At 40.8% G+C, this 19,732-nt stretch overlaps 1 protein-coding gene and 1 long non-coding RNA gene across 3 annotated transcripts in view; one reads left to right on the top strand and one right to left on the bottom strand.

Annotated features, from left to right (window-relative positions):
• LOC117282673 overlaps positions 1-19,732 on the bottom strand; it is a 245,500-nt gene that overhangs the window by 31,467 nt on the left and 194,301 nt on the right. The window lies entirely within an intron of this gene.
• The window catches only part of LOC111869046, a 47,578-nt gene continuing 42,644 nt past the window's right edge, over positions 14,799-19,732 (top strand). For both annotated transcript variants that reach the window (XM_023860242.2, XM_023860241.2), the window contains exon 1: positions 14,799-15,430. In XM_023860242.2, the coding sequence (XP_023716010.1) occupies positions 15,380-15,430 (51 nt within the window). In that variant the 5' untranslated portion in view covers positions 14,799-15,379. The remainder of the gene's footprint in view (positions 15,431-19,732) is intronic.

Raw genomic sequence — 19,732 nt, 5'->3', positions numbered from 1 at the left:
GGATGTACAGACTTTTACTGAAACGAAGTGTCTAGTGAATTCGATCCAAAATGCACAAATGTGATGTAAGTGTAACTTTAGATGAGGATCTCAATTCGTTACTCACTCACAAAGCTGAGCCCCTCTTGAGGATCCGTCAATTTTGCAGCCACTCAAGAATTTCCCAGCATTTTATGCAACCCGAAGGTGTATTTCCGTGTTCAGAAAAGCCCTCCTCTGGTCCCTATCCCGAGCCAGATCAATCCAATCCATCCCATCCTAATTATCTAAGATCAATTTTAGTACTATTCACCCACCTACGCCTTGGACTTCCCAGTGGTCTCTTTCCTTCTGGCTTTCCCACCAATATCCTATATGCATTCTTCTCTCCCATTCGTGCTACATGTCCTTCCCACCTCATCATCCTTGACTTTGATCAGTCTAATTATACTTGGAGAAGAGTACAAGTTATGAAGCTCCTCATTATGCAGTTTCCTCTGACCTCCTGTCATTTCAGCCCTCTTCGGTCCAAATATTCTCCTCAGCACCCTGTTCTCAAACACCATCAGTCTATGTCCTCAATTTGTTTGGGGTCATAATTAAATATATTGACGAAAATGAAAAATTTCAAACAAAAATGGTCTTCACGTGAAGTGTTGGAGCTGTGATACGGAGGTTTGATGGCGTGGGGTTCACGTGGTGAAAGCGGTCCACAAAATAATTCAGTCTATCCTACAGAGAAATTAACACATTAGCTACTCATTATAAGACATTTTATAAATTTGTATTCCCTTGTGATTCTAAACCGACCTCTGCACGCCACAGAAATGAAAGAAAGCAAGCCCTATTTAACCCCAGATCCTTGGAAAACGGATATATCTGACAGGTTATTCCATGTGTTCTCCTGCATAATTTTTATTTGCGAATGTTCGCTGTGGAAGAACCATTACGTCTGTTCAAATTTTATTGCGCTTTGAGGAAAGACTTGAGACTTCATACTGTAAATGAACATGCATCGACATGCTGATGGTGGTTAATGAGGTGTACAACGAGATAAACATGAGGTATAACCCATTCCTGTTTTTGTTGCTTCACGAATCCGAAAGTTTGGGAATTTGTGGCTCACGATATCCTATCAATTCTTATTGATAATGCTAGTCTTACGCATTTTGCTGCATTTATAGGTTATAAGTAGTCATTAAGAATGTGTGATATTTATCTGACAGTTTTAAGTGGCCTCCCTAGTCTAGGGGTAACGTTCCCACCTCGTGACTCGAGGTACGCGGGTTCAAACCCGGCGGAGATCGTGGAATTTTTAAGGGCGAAAAAATTCTGGGAACAAGTCCTCCGGGAGCGACTTTAAGCCGTGGGTTCCTTGTCGTAGCTTTACGGCACGTAAAAGAACCTCATGTCCCAAGGGGACCGCTGAGCCAAATTCAGGACATTTCCCGCCCAACAGTAGTCTCTAACGCCTCTGGTAGAGGGGGGGAAGCATCGGGACACCGCTGAGCCAGTAGAGGCCGAACTCGCTGGCTGAGTCGGGACTGATGGCACGCACCAGTACCGGTAGAGAATAGAGACTGGTAGAATATCATAGGGGGACGCACAATGGACCAACAGTTGGTGTAAGTGCATGGGGAAACCCACACTCTCCAATACAATACAAATAAAATATCTGACAATTTTTCTAAATTTATAAAATTTTCGCGAGTCTCTCTGGTTCAGGGTCATTTCGAAATATTCTTGTTCATTGCCTAAGGAAAAGTAATTGACCGATTTCTCTTTGAACGACAGAATGTTCTACGTCACGTATTTCTAAGTTTTACTTCGTGTAGTGTTTTATTTTCTAGTTTACGATGGTGGCAATGCCGATAAATATTGGAGCTTCAAGACGAATAAATGATGAATACCTTGGCTGATCTTACTGTAAGCATATATCTGAACATTTCCCTAAAGAGGCGATGAGTATTGTAAGAATTTTTGCTGCTCCCAAAGCGACACAGTCGTAATGGGCGTTTACTCTTTATTGGTTTATTTCACGATGCTTTTCAACTTCAAATTATTACCTAGCGTCACTTATAACGAAGCGATCGTAGCTTGTTTTAAGTTGATATTTTAGCATTCTCCTCAAGAAAAGTTACAAAATATTTCAGTCAGAACAGCCGGTTGCCAGGCCCGAGAATCGAACCCGCGACCTTCGGTATACGAAGCTTACGTGGTAACCACGCGGACATGACTCTGTGGAGAGCCTCAAGCTGCAGATTGGATGGGGAAGCGTACTTAATGCCCAGGCGTTGACAGCTTGAAGCGGCGGTGGACATTCTGAAGGAAGTTTATGTAACTGACCGTCGCCAAAGATGGCTTTCATGCCTTATAAATTGTATGTTTCTCGAAAATCATGAAGTCTTCATTAGGGTTACCAAACGCTCTCGGACCGCCCCGTCGTTTTAAAGACCACCTACCGGCAAGATGAGTAGTTTCAATGCATCAACGGAATACGTTCTGAATTTCGAGACGTTTACATCTGTATTTCATTAACCACAAATGCACAAATGTTTGAAATCAGACCCTACAGTAATTTAGTGGGGAGTCCGCGCCATAGCTCAAGCGGTTAGTCACTGGCATCCCACCTCGGCGGCCCGTGTTCGATCTCATGTCTGGTCAAGTGGGAATTGTGGTAGACAGAGTGGCGCTGGGGCAGGTTTTCTCCGAGTGGAATCTTCATTCCACCAATTGCTCCACAATCACCCTCACCTATCATCTGGGGCCGGTACAATAGGCCAGAAGTGGCCGCAGTACAAGGGACTTAGTCCCACCCCACTAACAATAAAAAATTAGCGGGGAAGTGTTTGCTTCGCCAAAACACTGGGGTAACATGTTCGCAGGTGTCTGGAATCTTGACTTCTCACGGCTGTGACTATAAAAAGTGTTATATTCTGAAATGTGACGCTGTGTAGTCTGGTAGAACTTTACCGACGTTTTTGAGGAACGTACTGTCTCCATCTTCAGAGTTGGAGAATAAATCAAGGAACAAAAAAAAAAAAGAAGCAGAATATCTAATTTCTGCTTGCGCGTTTTGTTTGTTAGATTAGTTTTCTACTATGAATATGCAAGTAGTACGTTCCACCGAAACGTCTGTAAACTTCTACCGGGTTATATGGCGTCACATCACATAACACAATACTATACATAGTAGAATTTATCCACGACCTGAGCAATGCTCATTAACCTGGACATTCATGAACGAATTTGTTGCTTCACCTCGGACAGTAAGTTTTGTGAACCAGCGTAGACAAGAGCATCATAAATTTTGCTAAAAAGCTAATTGGACTTTCCATAATTTGGGAAGGTAATATGGGCTCTGCCGGTCACTGTAGCCGAGCGGTCTAAGGCATGCACTGTCTTCGCTCGCTTGGAAGCGAATCCCACTCAGGGCATGGATGTTTGTGTGCGTTTTTCTGTGTTTGTGTACAGATAGAGGCCTTGCGACGAGCTGATCACCCGCCCAAGGAGTCCTACCGTATGTCTAAGACCTAGTAAAACCGAAGTGAAACGGAAAGTTTCATGGAGGAAGGCCTAGGCCCAAATGAGGGCTGTAGCGCCAATGAAAAAAAAAGTATGGGCTCTAGATTGAAAGTTTAATTCCGATGAATTTAAGTTTAGGAGACTGCATGAGAAGCATGAATAGCAACATGGCAGCCTTCCGGGCACCTACAGACCTTCAGCCGGCAATTCGGCAGCTGAACAATGTAGACGTCCCCAGATGTATACATAAAAATGTTTGGTTTTAATGTTGTCCTAAGCATAAAACACTGATTATAAGAATGCAGAAGCTATAATAATAGTCTAAATAATGTTTAGAAATTCAGTTCATAACGCGTAGAAAACACACTGTGTCTCCATTACAAAAACCATCCGTTCATCCGAAATAATCACTGTTTTTTTTAAATCATATCAAAACAATAAATATTATCTGTGGGTAAAACGCAGAACTTTCTAATGTTAAAGCACGTGGTATATTTGCAATGGCTCTTCCAGCCCATTCAGGGTCCTGGCCTCTTATTCAGTTCTGTAATCATTTTTCATAGTCGGTAGGACTACTTGGGCGAATGATCAGCTCGTCGCAAGGCCGCTACCTACACACAGAACACAAACACAGAATAAACGCGTACACACACCAAACATTCATACTTTAAGTGGGATCCGAACCCACGATCCCAGGTCCGAGCGACGAAGTCTTCCGCGCGGATACTGTGACCGTGTTTCACGACTTTAGGGCATAACTGCAGGAGGTGATTTCCAACATTTTTCTGATCAAAAAACTTCATATAAACATGTGTCCGATTTTGGACGGTTACGGAGTTATGACCGTTTTTTCATTCCCGTACACGCCCTCGNCCTCATGTGAACCACATCTGTCAGCTGGCAGGTCGCTATTATTAGCCAGCTACAGACAGAGCGTTCTCGTTATCTCGACACTTGAGAGCTACCTAAGGCTGGGTGGGTTGGTATGTCCGGCGCTGTTCACAACCGAACGGCAGCTTGTGTTGCGGTCGGCATTTTCGTAAATCAGCTTTAAGCGCCAATAAATTCAAATTAAAGGTGATTTAACGAAGTTAACTTTACATTAATACTTTAAATGTATCATGTATTATGCTGGTTTATTATTATGTTCCGTTTATTGTCAGTAATCGTTACCTTCTACTGTGAGTTTAAAACGGTCATAACTCCGTAACCGTCCAAAATCGGACACATGTTTATATGAAATTTTTTGATCACAAAGACCTATGAAATCACCTCCTGCAGTTATGCCCTAAAGTCGTGAAACAGCCTGTATATACTATATATATATAGCATAGACTCTACATTAAAGAGTTAAGAAATTCAGAGAAAAACGAGGAAACATAAGTCTGCACTGGGAATCGAACTGTGGCCTGTGCGTTAGACGTAGCAGTGTAACCTTTGTGCGCAGACATGCAAACTAGAATGTTTGTGAACTGAATGCTAGCAGTATGCAAACTACGAGGAGAACAATCACTGTAACCAATGTTACATTAGTTAGACAGGTGACGAGGTTAGTACATACACATTAGAGTTCTCTGTGGTACAACTTCTACGCCAGTGAATCACGAGCCTTTATATCTGCAGCTGTAGACACAGTGCTACACTAATACCAGAGAATCTGCAATGAAATGGCTATATGTGTGAGCCACACATACGCATCACAGAAGTTTCTTTTAAATGTATTTATTTGTCCGGTACAAAGCAATTCTCACTGTACACTGGACGCCAATTTAATTACTTAATGAAATCAAATATTTCAACTAACACGAAATCATTTTCAGGTTTATTTTTTCCTTTATTGCTAGTGGGGTGGGACTAAGTCCCTTGTACTGCAGCCACTTCTGGCCTATTGTACCAGCCCCAGATGATAGGTGAGGGTGATTGTGGAGCAATTGGTGGAATGAAGATTGGCAGGGGAAACCGAAGTACTCGGAGAAAACCTGCCGCAGCACCACTTTGTCTACCACAAATCCCACTTGACCAGACTCGGGTTCGAACCTGGGGCGCCGCGATGGGAAGCCAGCGTCTAACAGCTTGAGCTATGGCGCGGCCTCATCTTCAGGTTACATGAATTGTATATCCTATCGTATAAGTTGGGACATTGTCATTTGCATTATGAATTATATTTCTGGTAAGCAGAGATATTCGTTTGAACGTCCAGCGTACGGCGAGACTAACTCTACCATTAATAATTATTATAACAGGTGAACAAATTCGCTAGGGTGTTGCGAACAAGTGAGGGTTGGAAGTAGGCTATCAACCAAAGGTAACAGGATATAAAAATACGTACATAATTATCAACGAAAGTTAAAATTTCAACTTGCATCCTTACATTCGATCCGTTAGTCAAATCGTTTGAAAATGTTATCTCCCAAATCAATTAATGGATTTTAATTAAATTAGGGATAAAAATTAAAATGTTACACGATTTTAATTCCTGCAATCCTTTTTTCATTCAAATTGTACTTAAGAACTTAACGAATACCGCTAAAGTTACACTTTTTAGGAGAATACAGTGTACCTTCGTTATAACGTACTAATATAGGGGCACGGCTTGTCCGTTATCGCAGATGTCCGCTATAACTGGGTGAACACTTATTCAAGGAAGTATGTCATAGGATACATAGTCAATTCACCCAAAGGACATAGAAACATACTGTCACGTGTAGAGGGTTGTGCGTTATTTATATGCGGGTTTCGGAGTGGATTTATTGACGTCTTATACACAAAACTTGGGACTACAAGTAACATAGCGCTATCGCTGATCTACACACTACAGTTCACCGTTACACACAAACTAAGGTTCTCAGTTTTCTCTAGTCGTATCCTGGCAACGGATTTATAATAACCTCACCGTAATTTCAAATCACACATGAAATTTTCTTTTCACAGCCTAATCCTTTCCATGCTCTTTCTGCTCAATAAACTTCGACTGCCATCTCCAGAACTCGATCCAATTCTTGACAATAACTGGCTCAAGTAAACTCTTCAACTTAACTCTCTCAACTTCTGACAAGTCACTGCTTTCCTGGAACTCCTCGTTATATAGCCTTGGGACGGACCCCACGGAAAACACCGTATTCTATTGTGCTATATGATTTTAGGCGTGTCTACTGATCTGTTCCCTAGCAATAGACGTCTTTCATTTGTCGCGTGCGCGTATGATGCTGGAGTTACCTAGCAGTGGCTACTGCTTACCGAGCCACTGCTTAGCAACAGGTCTACAAGTCACAACATATTGTGATTAAGTAAAGGTTTTTGTAAAGGAGTTCTTTTTTATTTCAGATAGTTGTGTAACTACAAATGCTTCTTAGTGCTTCAACATCCCTAAAAATTCACAGTCTTACAAAACCAGATTTTGTCCGTTGTATTCGAAATGCTTAATACCCCGATTGTTACAAAGAGAGTTTACTTTATAACAGTAGACAAAAGAGAAATTAGCTTGCATTTTGGAAAAACACCTAATGAGGAGCTTAAAATTTTTATTCTGCACGAAATGTTATTAAGGCGATCCATTGAGAAGATTAAGACTGCAAGGTAACGTAAAGCTAAAGTTGTTCCTGTGCTTAACTTATTAAGCACTACGCCCATGAAGACGTATGGGGGAGTGGATATATGGATCCATATTTTCTTGATCTCGACACTAGTTTGGGTTGAATTGTCAGTGTCACGTGACTTCTGTTTATCCCCGAGGAAGTAGCCCCCGGTACCCATTGATTAGGAGGCTGGGTGGGCCCCACAGCCGGCCTTGACGACGTGGAGAAGATTCTTGACCCTACCGGGACTTGATCCCCGAAACCTCGTTTATCCAGTCCATAGCCAGTTGCTATACTGACTACGCTATCCAGGCCTCTTACAATGATAAATATGCATTCTTTAATTCTAATAATATCTGTGAATAGAAAGTTTCGAACTTAAAAATTCATGGGTTGCTTAACGACGGTATTTCTTTGGAAGCATGGAATAAAATAAAAGGCGATGAATATGGAATAGATGAGGGTTTGAAAGAGACGGTTGTGGCCTATTTCAAGTAACAGAATGAGTGCTTCCTTCTTCGCGATGATACATTTCTCGTGCTATTATGATAACGTCATGGAGTTTGATGTGTGTGTATACGTGTATATCTATATATAGCAATATTTCCAGTAAATATAAGATTAGTAAAATCTCTTTTTACAGCGTTTACGCTGCAACTTCCACTGCCAGCATCAGTGTGCGGAAAAAACTGTCACGTGTATTAGTGACTATAGACGTCGTTTGGTTTGGTGAATAGATTTATTGACCACTCGCAGATCGTAATTACAAATAATTATTACCTTCTTGCTGACTTACGTACTGAAAACCATTCAGCAGTAAGTGTTCTCAGTCTACGAGTGTTTCCACTAGTCTGTACTTGGTAACAGCTCTCCACATTGGCTATTCCTTTGCCGTGTCTTCACTAGACGTTTCCTGGTAACGAATCTTAGCAATGGAGATTCATCAGCTTCCGTTGTCCGCTGTTTAACGCTCTACAGCTAATCCTCCACTCAACTGGACTACGACTGCATTGGGCTGGACTGACAACTATTGTTCGATATTCTTTACAGTCTTGGGGCTGATCCCACCAAAAACATCGTCTTTTGTTGTAAAAAATGCGTGTTTATTGGCCCATTACCTAGCAACGGACATATGCGAACCACATAGAAAACACCTCTTCCGACGGTGGTTCTATTGTTGCCTGCGCGTATTTCGAGCATTCCCTAGAGATATGTCTACGTGTCACAATACAAACAAGAGTGTAAAAGTATACAGTGAACGAGCGAGGCTCTTCTGCAGACGGAATTGTAAATGAAATAATCAAGACTAAGCCTATAACAGAAATGAGTACCAGGAATTAATTAAATAATTTTCCTGGGGAGTAAAGCGCGACCGACGCATAAGGCTGACAATCTTGCCGCCATCTTTGAGCCGATTGTCTAGAAAATGTGGAACCCTCAACGTCTCACAACCCTATGGGCCTTCAAGGCCTGATACAGGGATAGCTTTACTTTACTTAACGTTGAAATCTTACCTTATGGTAAACAAATATTAATTTCGTATGCATCTATTCAGCGTTAGATTATGATAGATTGGTAATAAGTCGAAATTATATAGGCCTATTGAATAAAAATTCAGCCTTAAGGCTAAAATATTAGTATTAATCTTAGAGTTTAGATCTCATGTTTATTTTTCTAGGAACCTTAGAATTATTTCTATACATTTTATGACCTTACAGCCACACATCTAAGGATGCTGCTTTCTCAAAATATACTTACCAGGCTGTTGTGACCTCACTTGTGTATCCTCAAAGTTATTTCTAACCTCAACGACTCATTACGAAAGATGAAGCAACGTCGGTAAGAATGCTTAGAAGTGAGAGCATGAAATCAGATTGTTTCACTAAGGCTTCCTTTAGACATGATCAGTGGTTCCTGCCTTTTAGTGTTAAATATTTCAAATTAATAAAAAATAAAAAAGTAACTCTTTTCAATAATTAGTGGATATTTAAAAGTAAAAGCAATATTTAAAGGGAAAAGCTTCAGGAAAAATCGGCTCTCTGCAGAATATAAACATTATTTCACCAGTTTCATCAAAATTACTTCATGACAATTGCGAGAGAGAAAATGATTTAATAATACTTGAATATGTAATTGCCATTGTGAACGGGCAGTCTGAGGGGGGGGGTGTTATTCTTCTTCACAATGGAGTCTATATCAATTCACATTCCATTAGATTCATTGTTTTGGATCGGAACATCTCAAGACACACACACAAAGTGAGGCAGTACAAGCATAAGCATAAGCATAAGTGGCATAAGCAGCCATCGACTGACTGCCGTACAATATAAATATATGAAAGTGACATGATCTAAACACTCATTCTCTGCTATTTTGTGTAAAACACAGATGAAGACACAGAAGCGTTCTCAGATGCGAGTAAGAAGGTTGGTTTAGAAGTAAGTGAAAGTAAACCAAGTACTTAGGCATATATGTTCATATCTCGTCACCAGAATGCAAACAAAATCGTAACATACGAGTAAAGACAGATAATACATTACTTAAAAAGGAGGGAACATTTCAAGTAGGCAGGTTTCATGTACTTCTGTCCTGTAAAAGTTGGCAACAAATTATTCAGAAATGCTGACAACTGGATACGATGTAAGATTTAAGGTTTTCACAGGGCGACTGTGAAGAATGCAGTCTTCTGGGATGTGNTTTCACACAAGATCTACACGGCGCCTCATCCCAGAAGACTGCATTCTTCAACTAGGTACGAGACTAAGTTCTATCATGAGAGTAGTAAGTGAAAATTACGTTAATTATGAAATTATAAGCAGATTAATTAGCAACATGCTTACAAACTTTCTTTCCACGTATCCTGTAAGAAAGCGCAATGATTAGAAATTAAAGGAATATATAATTTATTTACTTTTTCTTTCTTATGAACAGCGCATAACGACGAGCCCCATAACTTGTATTTTTGACCAAGTATTAAGCTAATAAAGCGAGGAGGACAAAATCGTCACTGTGTGTAGCGCGCACGGGACGTATAAAGAATATACACAACGTATTAGTCGTGAAACTTGAAGTACGATGACAACTAAGGCGGATTCTCTGTACATAAGAGGACAATATTAAAATGGATCGCACTGAAATAGTATGTGGAAATGCTGAATAGGCTCATGCTTCTTCGCATGAAGTTCAGTGTTCAGGGTTTATGAATATTTAGGTTCCATAAAAGACTGAGAATTTCTTCAGCAGCCAAACAACTATCAGCTTCTAATGAAGGACTATGCTCCGTGCAGTCAGATATTTTTTGGTGTACCAGTTTAATTATCCGGATATTCTGATATTTCTCGTATGAGATTAGCAGTTTACTGAGAGTCGCGTGTGTCATAGACCACAACATTTTGCTTCCCGGGTAATTTAGGGACGCTTTTTAAATTCATAAGTTACCGAATATTTTCCAGTTTAGGAAAGTCTTTAAAAGGAAGTAAAAAAAAGGTAAACTTATACCTGTAACACACCGTGAAGGCCTATAGGTTTGTGAGACGTTGAGGGTCCCACATTATCTAGACAACTGGCACAAAGATGGCGGTACATTTGTCAGCCCTACGCGCCGGCCGCACTTTACGCCCCAGGAAAATTTCTGGTACTCATTTATATTAGAGGCTGAGTCGACCCAAGGGCCATAGTGCGGCCGGAAGGACTGGGTCAATTGGATACTTCCAATGATCTCATCGGGACTTGAACCCGCGACCTTCCGACTTGTAGCGTAGTGCCTCATCGAACTACGCTACCGCCTGCCCCCGTTTAAAAGGAGACGACACAAATAAGACTCCTTTATTTGAGATACCATCCCAAAAATAATTTGGAAGGAAGGATAACATCCACGAAATGAACCATCAACATCCCAGTCGGGATACGAAGCAACTGAATTAGCCACATATTCGCGGCTTTCAGACCCTTGCATGTTATGATCATTTATAGCAAACTTAAAGTCGTCCCTGTGACCAAGCACCATACCTAGAACGTATAGAAGCACGTGAGAATCTGCACGTCCTGGAAGTAGCGACAGTGGCAGCCTCATGCTTGGACGACTCCCTCCCTACCGACAAGGAGTCCTGAGTTCCCATTCTTGTGGAGGCCGAGTTGGTCATTGAATCGTTGTAGACGTGAAGAAGAAGATCAATTAATCCTTTCCTGCCGTGAAAATAATCCCAGTCAGCCAATGAAATCTGCCGACTTAAGTTTTCGGACTTTGTGATGAGATACTTGAATGAAAATGACAACAGCCATAATAACATATTAACGAATTTTTTATCAAAACATATTTGATATTAACTTATAAATTCAATATTAAATCTAGTCTGTGCCTTCATCATTGCTGACAATTATCACAGAGGATTACTATGGCCCTGGGGTCGACTCAGCCTTTGACAGAAATGAGTACCAGGAATTTTGCTGGGGGTCAAAGGGCGACCGGCGCGTAAACCTGACAACCTCACCGCCATCTATGAGCCGATTATCTAGAAAATGTGGGATCCTTGACGTCTCACAACCCTTTGGGCCGCCATGGCCGGTTAAAGTGATGGCTTTACCTTTACCTTTTATCACAGAGGATTTCCCCCAAAGTTATGTCCATATTTCTTAAGTGTCCAGCTCCTGTCATGCGTCTATTTCGTTCCATTCTCTGAGGACCTACATAAGAAGTGAAGAAATTTCTTGTTACTAAATTTTCCTCAGTGGTTAGACATAACTATGCATTGCTCAAGTTAAACTTATTCAAAAGAAGAACACACACTAACAAACAAACAAAACTTAGCTAATAGTGAGTCTCCCATAAAGCTATCGACCTACGAACTTAAAAATGTTTGGCTATAGAACTTAACCTACAGAAACTGAATCTTACCTGGAAGGCGTCAAGGAAAGGGGAGCACACATAATCTAGCCATCAGATAATTTATCAGTACGTAGATCTGTGTTGTCCGAACAATAATTTAGAGCGGGTGGCCAACCGAATGGTCAGCGGAAGACCACCAAGCTCACAGAAGAAGCTTCTGTAAAGGCCCCATGTGTAGTTGTAGCCCACCATCGACTGTCACGAGCCACAAGGCAGCCAGAGATTATCTTTGCTTCCTGAGGCGCCGCAAGTGGCAACAATTGGTACTATTGTTATACGGCCACACAGTAAGACCTTTCCTTGTATGTAAATGCTTTAGGCAGTTTTCAATCTTTACCTTATACGGAGGTAAACAATTTTATATCAACTACAACTTCATTTCGCGTTGATTTTTAAAATTAAATTTGAATATAATTGTTAATTTAAAATAGAAAGCTTTGGTGTTACATTGAAAAGCAACCCTGTAGACCTACAGCATAAGATGAAAAAGCCTGTTAGCCATATATCAGTCTAAATAGAAATTAGGCTGAGGGCCTAATAGAGTCGGAATAATTCATTGCTAGGCAACGGTTCTATAAACACATCTCCGCGGAAGCTAACATACACAGTAATAGAAGAGAGGTGTTATCTGTGGTCCACGCCGCGCCCGTTGCTATTCAGCTGCGCGGTAAATACATCTCCGCAGCAGTGAATCAACACGCAGTAATAGAGGAAGCGGTGTTTTCTGTGAGGCCGCACCGAGGCTATATAGCGAGAATATCACTCAGCTAGAATTGCAATTGAGAGAGTCTCCATAATTCGCAGTTGCAACAGAGAACTGAGTGAGTCTCCGGAGTTGGTATTTGGTAGAATAATGGCAAGAGAGGAATTAGGCTGTGCAAGGAAGGCTTCATGTGTGATTTGAAGTTACAGTGAGACTGTTATGAATCCTTTACAATGATACGACTAGTGAAGACTGAAGACACTAGTGGTAATTGCCTGTAGTTCCGTGTTGTGTGTGTAAAAGATGTCAATAAATCCAATCATCTAATCCGAAACCCGTCTAAAAATTTACGCATACCCCTCCAAGTGGCAATATACGTATTAAAACTCTTTAAAACATACATTTTATGGTTTAAAAATATAAATAAGGCGGCTATACGCAGTCTTTGAGGTTATATCTGAAAAATTTCGCATTCGGAATCTGTACCAGTGGAAATTATGCATAGAAATAATTTGTTGAATTGTGTAAAAATTACTTTAGAGTGCTTTTGCGTTCTCATCATGCAGAATGAAGCACCTGAAGAAAAGCGGGACCATAATTCCTTCCCATTCAGCAGCTGCACAGCAGAGAAAAATTTCGGAGAGAGTTAGGAAGTTGTAATTTACATAAATGTTTGCAATTTATTTCTTTTGAGACACTGATATTTTTACTCATTCCAGAATCTGTTATGTAAGCTTGTTACAATGGAGTAGAGTGATCCTATGCAGAAGGAAGTTTGTAATTAAGTCCATCTATAATATTCTATTTTCTGTTTCTCTCTTTTATTATTCATACAGCAAACTATTCCGGACACAAAGAGATTTTGTATTTAATGCAGAATTATTTATCCAAGCATGCATTCAGTTTTACTTTCTCTACGTTAGCCTATGGTTGATGACTGTGTAGTAGACAGTTTTACTATCTTTTTAATATTATAGCATCTACACCCATTTCTAGGCAACGCCCGAATTACACGCACGCAACAATAGAAAAGGTATTGGAAGAAGTGTTTTCTTTGAAGTCCGCATCATGCCCAGTGCTGTAACGGGCCTATGAACACGCATTCTGACACGTGACACATGTTCTCCGTGAGGTCCGACCCGAGTCTATAACGAGAGGTGAAAAATAATTGGGAGCTCAGTTCGGTGGTTAAGTTCAGTTGTGGAGTGTTAACCGGCGAGCAATGGCGTGACCACAGAAGCAGAAGAATCTCCAATGTTGAGAACATTTACTAAGCAACGACTAGTGACGGTAGTCTTACTTTATTACTGTCTTCTGGAATATGACTCTGTGATATTTTGTAATAGGTACCAAATTTTCGGAGGAAGCTACTTCCTCCAATTTCAGGATAGAAATAAATGTTTATTGCAATCTGAATATGAAGCAACATCTTCCCCCCGAAATACTGGTGCCTCTCTACCAAATAACAGTTCTTCACATTCAGAAGAACGTAACTTAATATTAAAGTTAAAGGGTCTGAAGAAAGTCTCACCTTCCTAGCGGCCTTAACCCCACAGTTTGATAACCACTGCGCTATGGACACGGTTTCATCCGTTCTGTAAGCTCTCAAGAAATAAGAGCAGAGGAATTTTTAGAGAGAATCCTTATACTAATGCAAATTTTCAGATATTAATATGGCTTTATTTTATTAAAGTAAAAAATAATCTAAAATGTCAGGAAGATCTTTATATTAAAATGGAGAAGAATTTGGAATCCTTTCTTGCTTTTTGGGAATATAGAACGAATAAAACAGTGATGTAGAATTTAATTAAATACGAAAAGATTTTAATACCTTAGGGCGGAGCTGTCCTTTTTATCTTCTTATAAATGTGAGACAGATAGCTGAAGGAGTGAGACGGTAGATTCTTAGTGAGGTAGGAAATGCTACATAATATAAGGGCTCCAGGGGCAGGGGGGAATATGTAAGAATTATAATATTCTTTCTTATAAACAGCACATGTGCGCAGGTGCGCCATGGTTGTGTCGTCACACGCAAGACGTTTCCTGATTGGTTGAGCTATTGAGAGCGCGTAGCTGCCGAGGTAAGAAGACTACAAGCAGGCAGATACTCAAAGCCATTCCGTCTGCACGTTTAGAGCCAGGCGCTTGGATCGGTTGGATGCATGCAGTACTGATGTTAACGTGAATTGGCGTGCGTGTGAATTTTCGTGTGCTAGCGAACATTTATTCAGTCGTATAAAACTGCACTATGAGATATCAGTTTTGAACACATTAGTGTAACATTCAAGATATATTTTAGTTAAACAGTGACATAGTGTGAGTCTGTGTAGAATTTTACATGTAGCAGTGTGTCTAAATACCGAGTCTAGCAAATATTTAATCACGATTATAATACTTTAAAATGTTTATTACATACTGCTAGGATTGTCCAATTTTATAATTAACAAATCTAACACGTATTATCTTAGAAATGAACATAACCTAATAATTAATTCAAATAGTGTTATTTTTATTTTCTTATATTGTGGTGTTAACTGAAGGCACTGTGAAAGTGTATGGAACATACATGTTCGCCAGAAAGAACACAGAATATAAATAATTTGATAATATTCGTGTGAAGCTAAAGAAATTATGGATACTTAATTAAGCGAAGACTCAGTTAATACACGTCTCTTATAAACAGTTGCAAATCAATCCAAACAGAGGCCAACAATGAAAGAACGAAAAGCATGCAGGATGGACGAGCATAATTGTTCCTCAGAGGTTAGTGTACTTATGAGATACTTCTTAGTATGTAATTAAGTATAGCTCAGTCAGTATATCGACTGGCTACAGGTTGGACGACCGGGGTTCTATTCCCAGTAAAAACAAGAAACTCTTCTCTACGGCGCCCAGACCAGCGATGTGGCCCAGCCAGACTCGTACGGAATAGGTACCTGGGACTGTTACTGCGGGGGTAAAGCGGCTGGGGCGTGAAGCCAACTAACACCCCATCTAGTGCCGAAGTCAAGAATGGTGGAGCTATAACTCCACACATCCATATGTCTTTACGGTACATTGTTAAATTAATTAAGCGCGCGGGCAACTGTTTGTATCTCTTACAGCAGTAATCACAATGCTTGTCTTGGTATACATGGCTGAGCGTTACACATACGTATACGAGATACTATCAAGCAACGAGTCGTTATTGATAAGCTGATAGTTGCGTAGCTAACCAGGCAATCCTCCGAGGTGTATGGAACCCGAAAATTTATTACAGTGTTCACAAGAGTTAGCCACTGGTCCCAATCCTGAGCCAGAACAATTCAATCCGCACCCATTCACCCTCTTTCTCTTACATTCATCTTAATATTATATTCCCATCGACGTCTAGATCTTCCAAGCGTTCTTTTCCCATCTGGTTATTCGACAGAAATTGTGTGTGTATTTCTCACTCCTCTCATGTTACCTGCATGCCCCGCTATGAATCGAAATTTTATTTTTAATTCGTTGTATAGACCAGCATGCATTATAATATTGTTGAAACAGATTAACCTTGAGCATTCCATACCCTGTGGATCCTGTCTTTCCATGCCTTTATACTCTTGTCGTGTGTCTGTCCTTTTCTCGTTCAGATGATGCCTGTTTGTAATGTTCTTCAACCCTTGAATTCATTGTGTTACGGTTTATGTCACTAAGCCAAACCAAATACATTGAACACGTACGAGTCTGGGCTATGGGTCTCATCAGTCAATTGAGACTGGTATATTACTTTGAAATCATGACGGATCTAAAGTTGATAAATCGAGAGTATCTCAGATTAGTCTAAGTATAATATGTTGTGTGCGTATGGTCTCTGCAGGGCAGAACATTGACATAAAGATAGGAAACAGATGTTTTCAAAATGTAGCATTTGGGAACAACGATAACAAATCAAAAACCTGATTGAGGAGGAAATTAAAGAGGCGACTGAACTCGAGTAATGCTTGCTACCGTTCAGTCCAGAACCTTTTGTCTTCCTGTCTGCTGTCCAAAAACATAAAACTTAGAATATACAGTACTTCGTATAATTTTGCCTGTGGTTCTGTATGGGCGTGAAACTTGGTCCCTTATATTAAGGGAGGAACATAGACTGAGGGTGTTTGAGAACTGGGTGTTGAGAATATTTGGACCGAAGAGAGATGAAGTGACGGGAGGTTGGAGAAAACTGCATAATGAGGAGCTTCATAACTTGTACGCTTCTCCAAGTATAATCAGAATGATGAAGTCGAGGAGGATGAGATGGACAGGGCATGTAGCACGAATTTGGGAGAAGAGGAATGCGTATAGGATATTGGTGGGAAAGCCAGAAGGAAAGAGACCACTGGGAAGACCAAGGCGTAGGTAGATGGACAATATTAAATGGATCTTGGAGAGAAAGGATGAGATGGTATGGATTGGATTGATCTGGTTCAGGATAGGGACTAGTGTAGGGCTCTTGTGAAGACGGTAATAAACCTTCGGTTTCCATAAAATGCTGGGAAATTCTTGAGTTGCTGCAGAATTGACGGCTCCTCAAGAAGGGCTCAGTTCCATGAATGAGTGTGCGTATGGTCTTGCCTTTAATGAATTTCACAAAATTGGATTTGCCCTTAAGGAATATCTTGAATCGTGGTTTGTATTTTATCGAATCTGTACGAAAAATACAAAACGCATGGGGTAAATGAAGGAATACTTTGCAGCCCATGGAAATATCTACAATATATAAACGCTTCATTAAAAAAACAAATTATGGCAGGATTTTATATTTTTTCCGTGGGCTGTTTAACGACGTATTTTCAATTTTGTGACTGGCTGAATGCTAGATGAACGATGAATTCGAATGAACTACGAAGAAATTGATGGTTGTCAAATTGTGGTACTCTCCTGGTACTTGCCTGGAGGGATGGAGGAAAACCACGAAAATCCTCCATCAGAAAAACCGCTGTTCTGGCCCAGATGCGAACCCAGAATGTCCGGAATACAAGCTTATAGCTTTACCTCTACACCGACCTTTTCAGTAAGGCAAAGTTGTCCCTTTTTTAATTAATTAAGCACCAAGCCATGAAGACATATTGGGGAGTGGAGGTATAGCTCCACAATTTTTGACCTCGACAATAGATGGAGATCAGTGGTAAGCTTCACGCCCCGGCAGCTTTAGCCTCGGTGAAATCCCTCCCCCCACCCTTTGCATAGGACACGGTGTGAGCACAAGGGCCGGTGATCGTTGTGGAGAAGAGAAAAATTTGGTCTACCGGGAACAGAACCCGGGCTGCCCAACTCGTAGCCTGTCGCAGCACCGACTGAGCTATCGCGACTCCGACCTGTTCAGTAATTGCAGAACTGAATCCTGGGATAGCGAAGAAATATACGGAAGGAGACTCACACTGGGTTCTACTTTCTCCGGAGACTTCAGAGGCTGGATCGGTTTACAATCTTAGCCGCATCTGCACTACCCCAGCGCCGGAACATCTCAGAGAATAGAGCCACCAGGCTTTGATCTGGATGACCAAGAAATTGGGGTTCGAATCCCAGCACAGATAAATGTTTCTGTGTTCTCCAAATCGGCTCTGGGGCCACCAATTCAGTGCCGAGGATAAGAATATGTGGAGCTGTACCGCTACTCCTCCATATGTCTTCATGTTATATTGCTCGATTAAGCACAAGCACAATTTCTTCTGTAAGATTTGAGGCTTTCACGGCGGTGACTATGAAGAAAGCAGTCTTCTGGGATTTGGCACCGTGTATATATGGTGTTTCTTCTACTGTCTTTCGGCTAGCATAATAGCCAGGGGGGCACGCGGTAGCGTAGTTGGTTGAGGTACTATGAAACAAGCCGGAAGGTCGTGGGTTCGAGTCTCAACGAGGTGGATTTCTTTTCAGTTGGCCGAATCCTTCCAGCCGTACTATGGCCCCTGGGATCGGCTCAGCCTCTAACAGCACTGAGTACCAGGAATATTCCTGAGGATAAAGTGCGGCCGGAGCATAAGGCTGAAAATCTTACGGCCATCTATGAGCCGATTGTCTAGATAATGTGGGACCCTCAACATCTCACAATCCTATGGGCCTCCATGGCCTGTTACAGGGATAGTTTTACTTTACTTTTACCCACGCCACGACAAAGACTACAGCCCAGCAACACTTAACATCAGAAAATATACTCACAGATAAATAAATATATTCCAATGAATAGCTGGTGACTACACTGTAGAATAATATTAAAGAAATTTTGATCCTAATTTTTGATTCTAATCTTAATTTTAATACACATTTAATTAATAATCGACAGCGTGTTCACGCGTGATACGGAATTTTAATTTCAACATACAGTGGTACAGTTCTGTCAACATACTCTTACAAGGGCACCTGATGATGGCCGTGTATGGTCGAAACATATAATGAGAGAGAAGTAGGACAAGATAATAAGTTGCATTTGAGACAGAAAGACTTGCTTCCAAATAAATATGTTAAAAGTCAGTCCACATCTCACAGAAAACACATAGCGTCTACATTATGAAGGCCAATTCGTTAATGAGGTTCAAGAAAAGAGTCTATGTTTATTATGAGCATGATACGGAACACATTAGTAGAACATGAACATGAAACATAATCTAACACTAAAAGTTTAGGGTACAAATAGTTACCATTGCCGTTTATATTATAACGGTCCGTTTAATTCTGCTAGCGGTGAAGCTGTCTGTATTCGAAATTTGCAGTTTATTTTTCTTAACGCATCACAGATTGTAAACCTTTGGCTCAACTTCTAAAGGGTTGCCAATTTTCGTTTAGGATGTTGCTATGTCCCAGCTGGTCTCCTGCTCCCTGTCGTCGTAGCAATGATACACGCAGAATCAGCACTTTAAACGACCCGGAGATATTTAAATTACACGCAATTACAATTTGCATGCTAGGGTGCCTCGCCCTGCACTCATGTCGCTTGGGTGGCGGAAGACGCCTTTACTGAATATCGTGTTTGTCAGACACGCCACGCTCCACCGGTCCTGTCCTCCTAAACTACACTCCAATTTCATTCAAATTGTAATTTCCTTGCATCAAAATAATTTATCA

Source organism: Cryptotermes secundus, unplaced genomic scaffold (assembly GCF_002891405.2).
Source record: "Cryptotermes secundus unplaced genomic scaffold, Csec_1.0 scaffold70, whole genome shotgun sequence".
NCBI classification, from domain to species: Eukaryota; Metazoa; Arthropoda; class Insecta; order Blattodea; family Kalotermitidae; genus Cryptotermes; species Cryptotermes secundus.
Note: the sequence above shows the minus strand (reverse complement) of the source record. Positions and strands in the feature narration are given on the sequence as shown.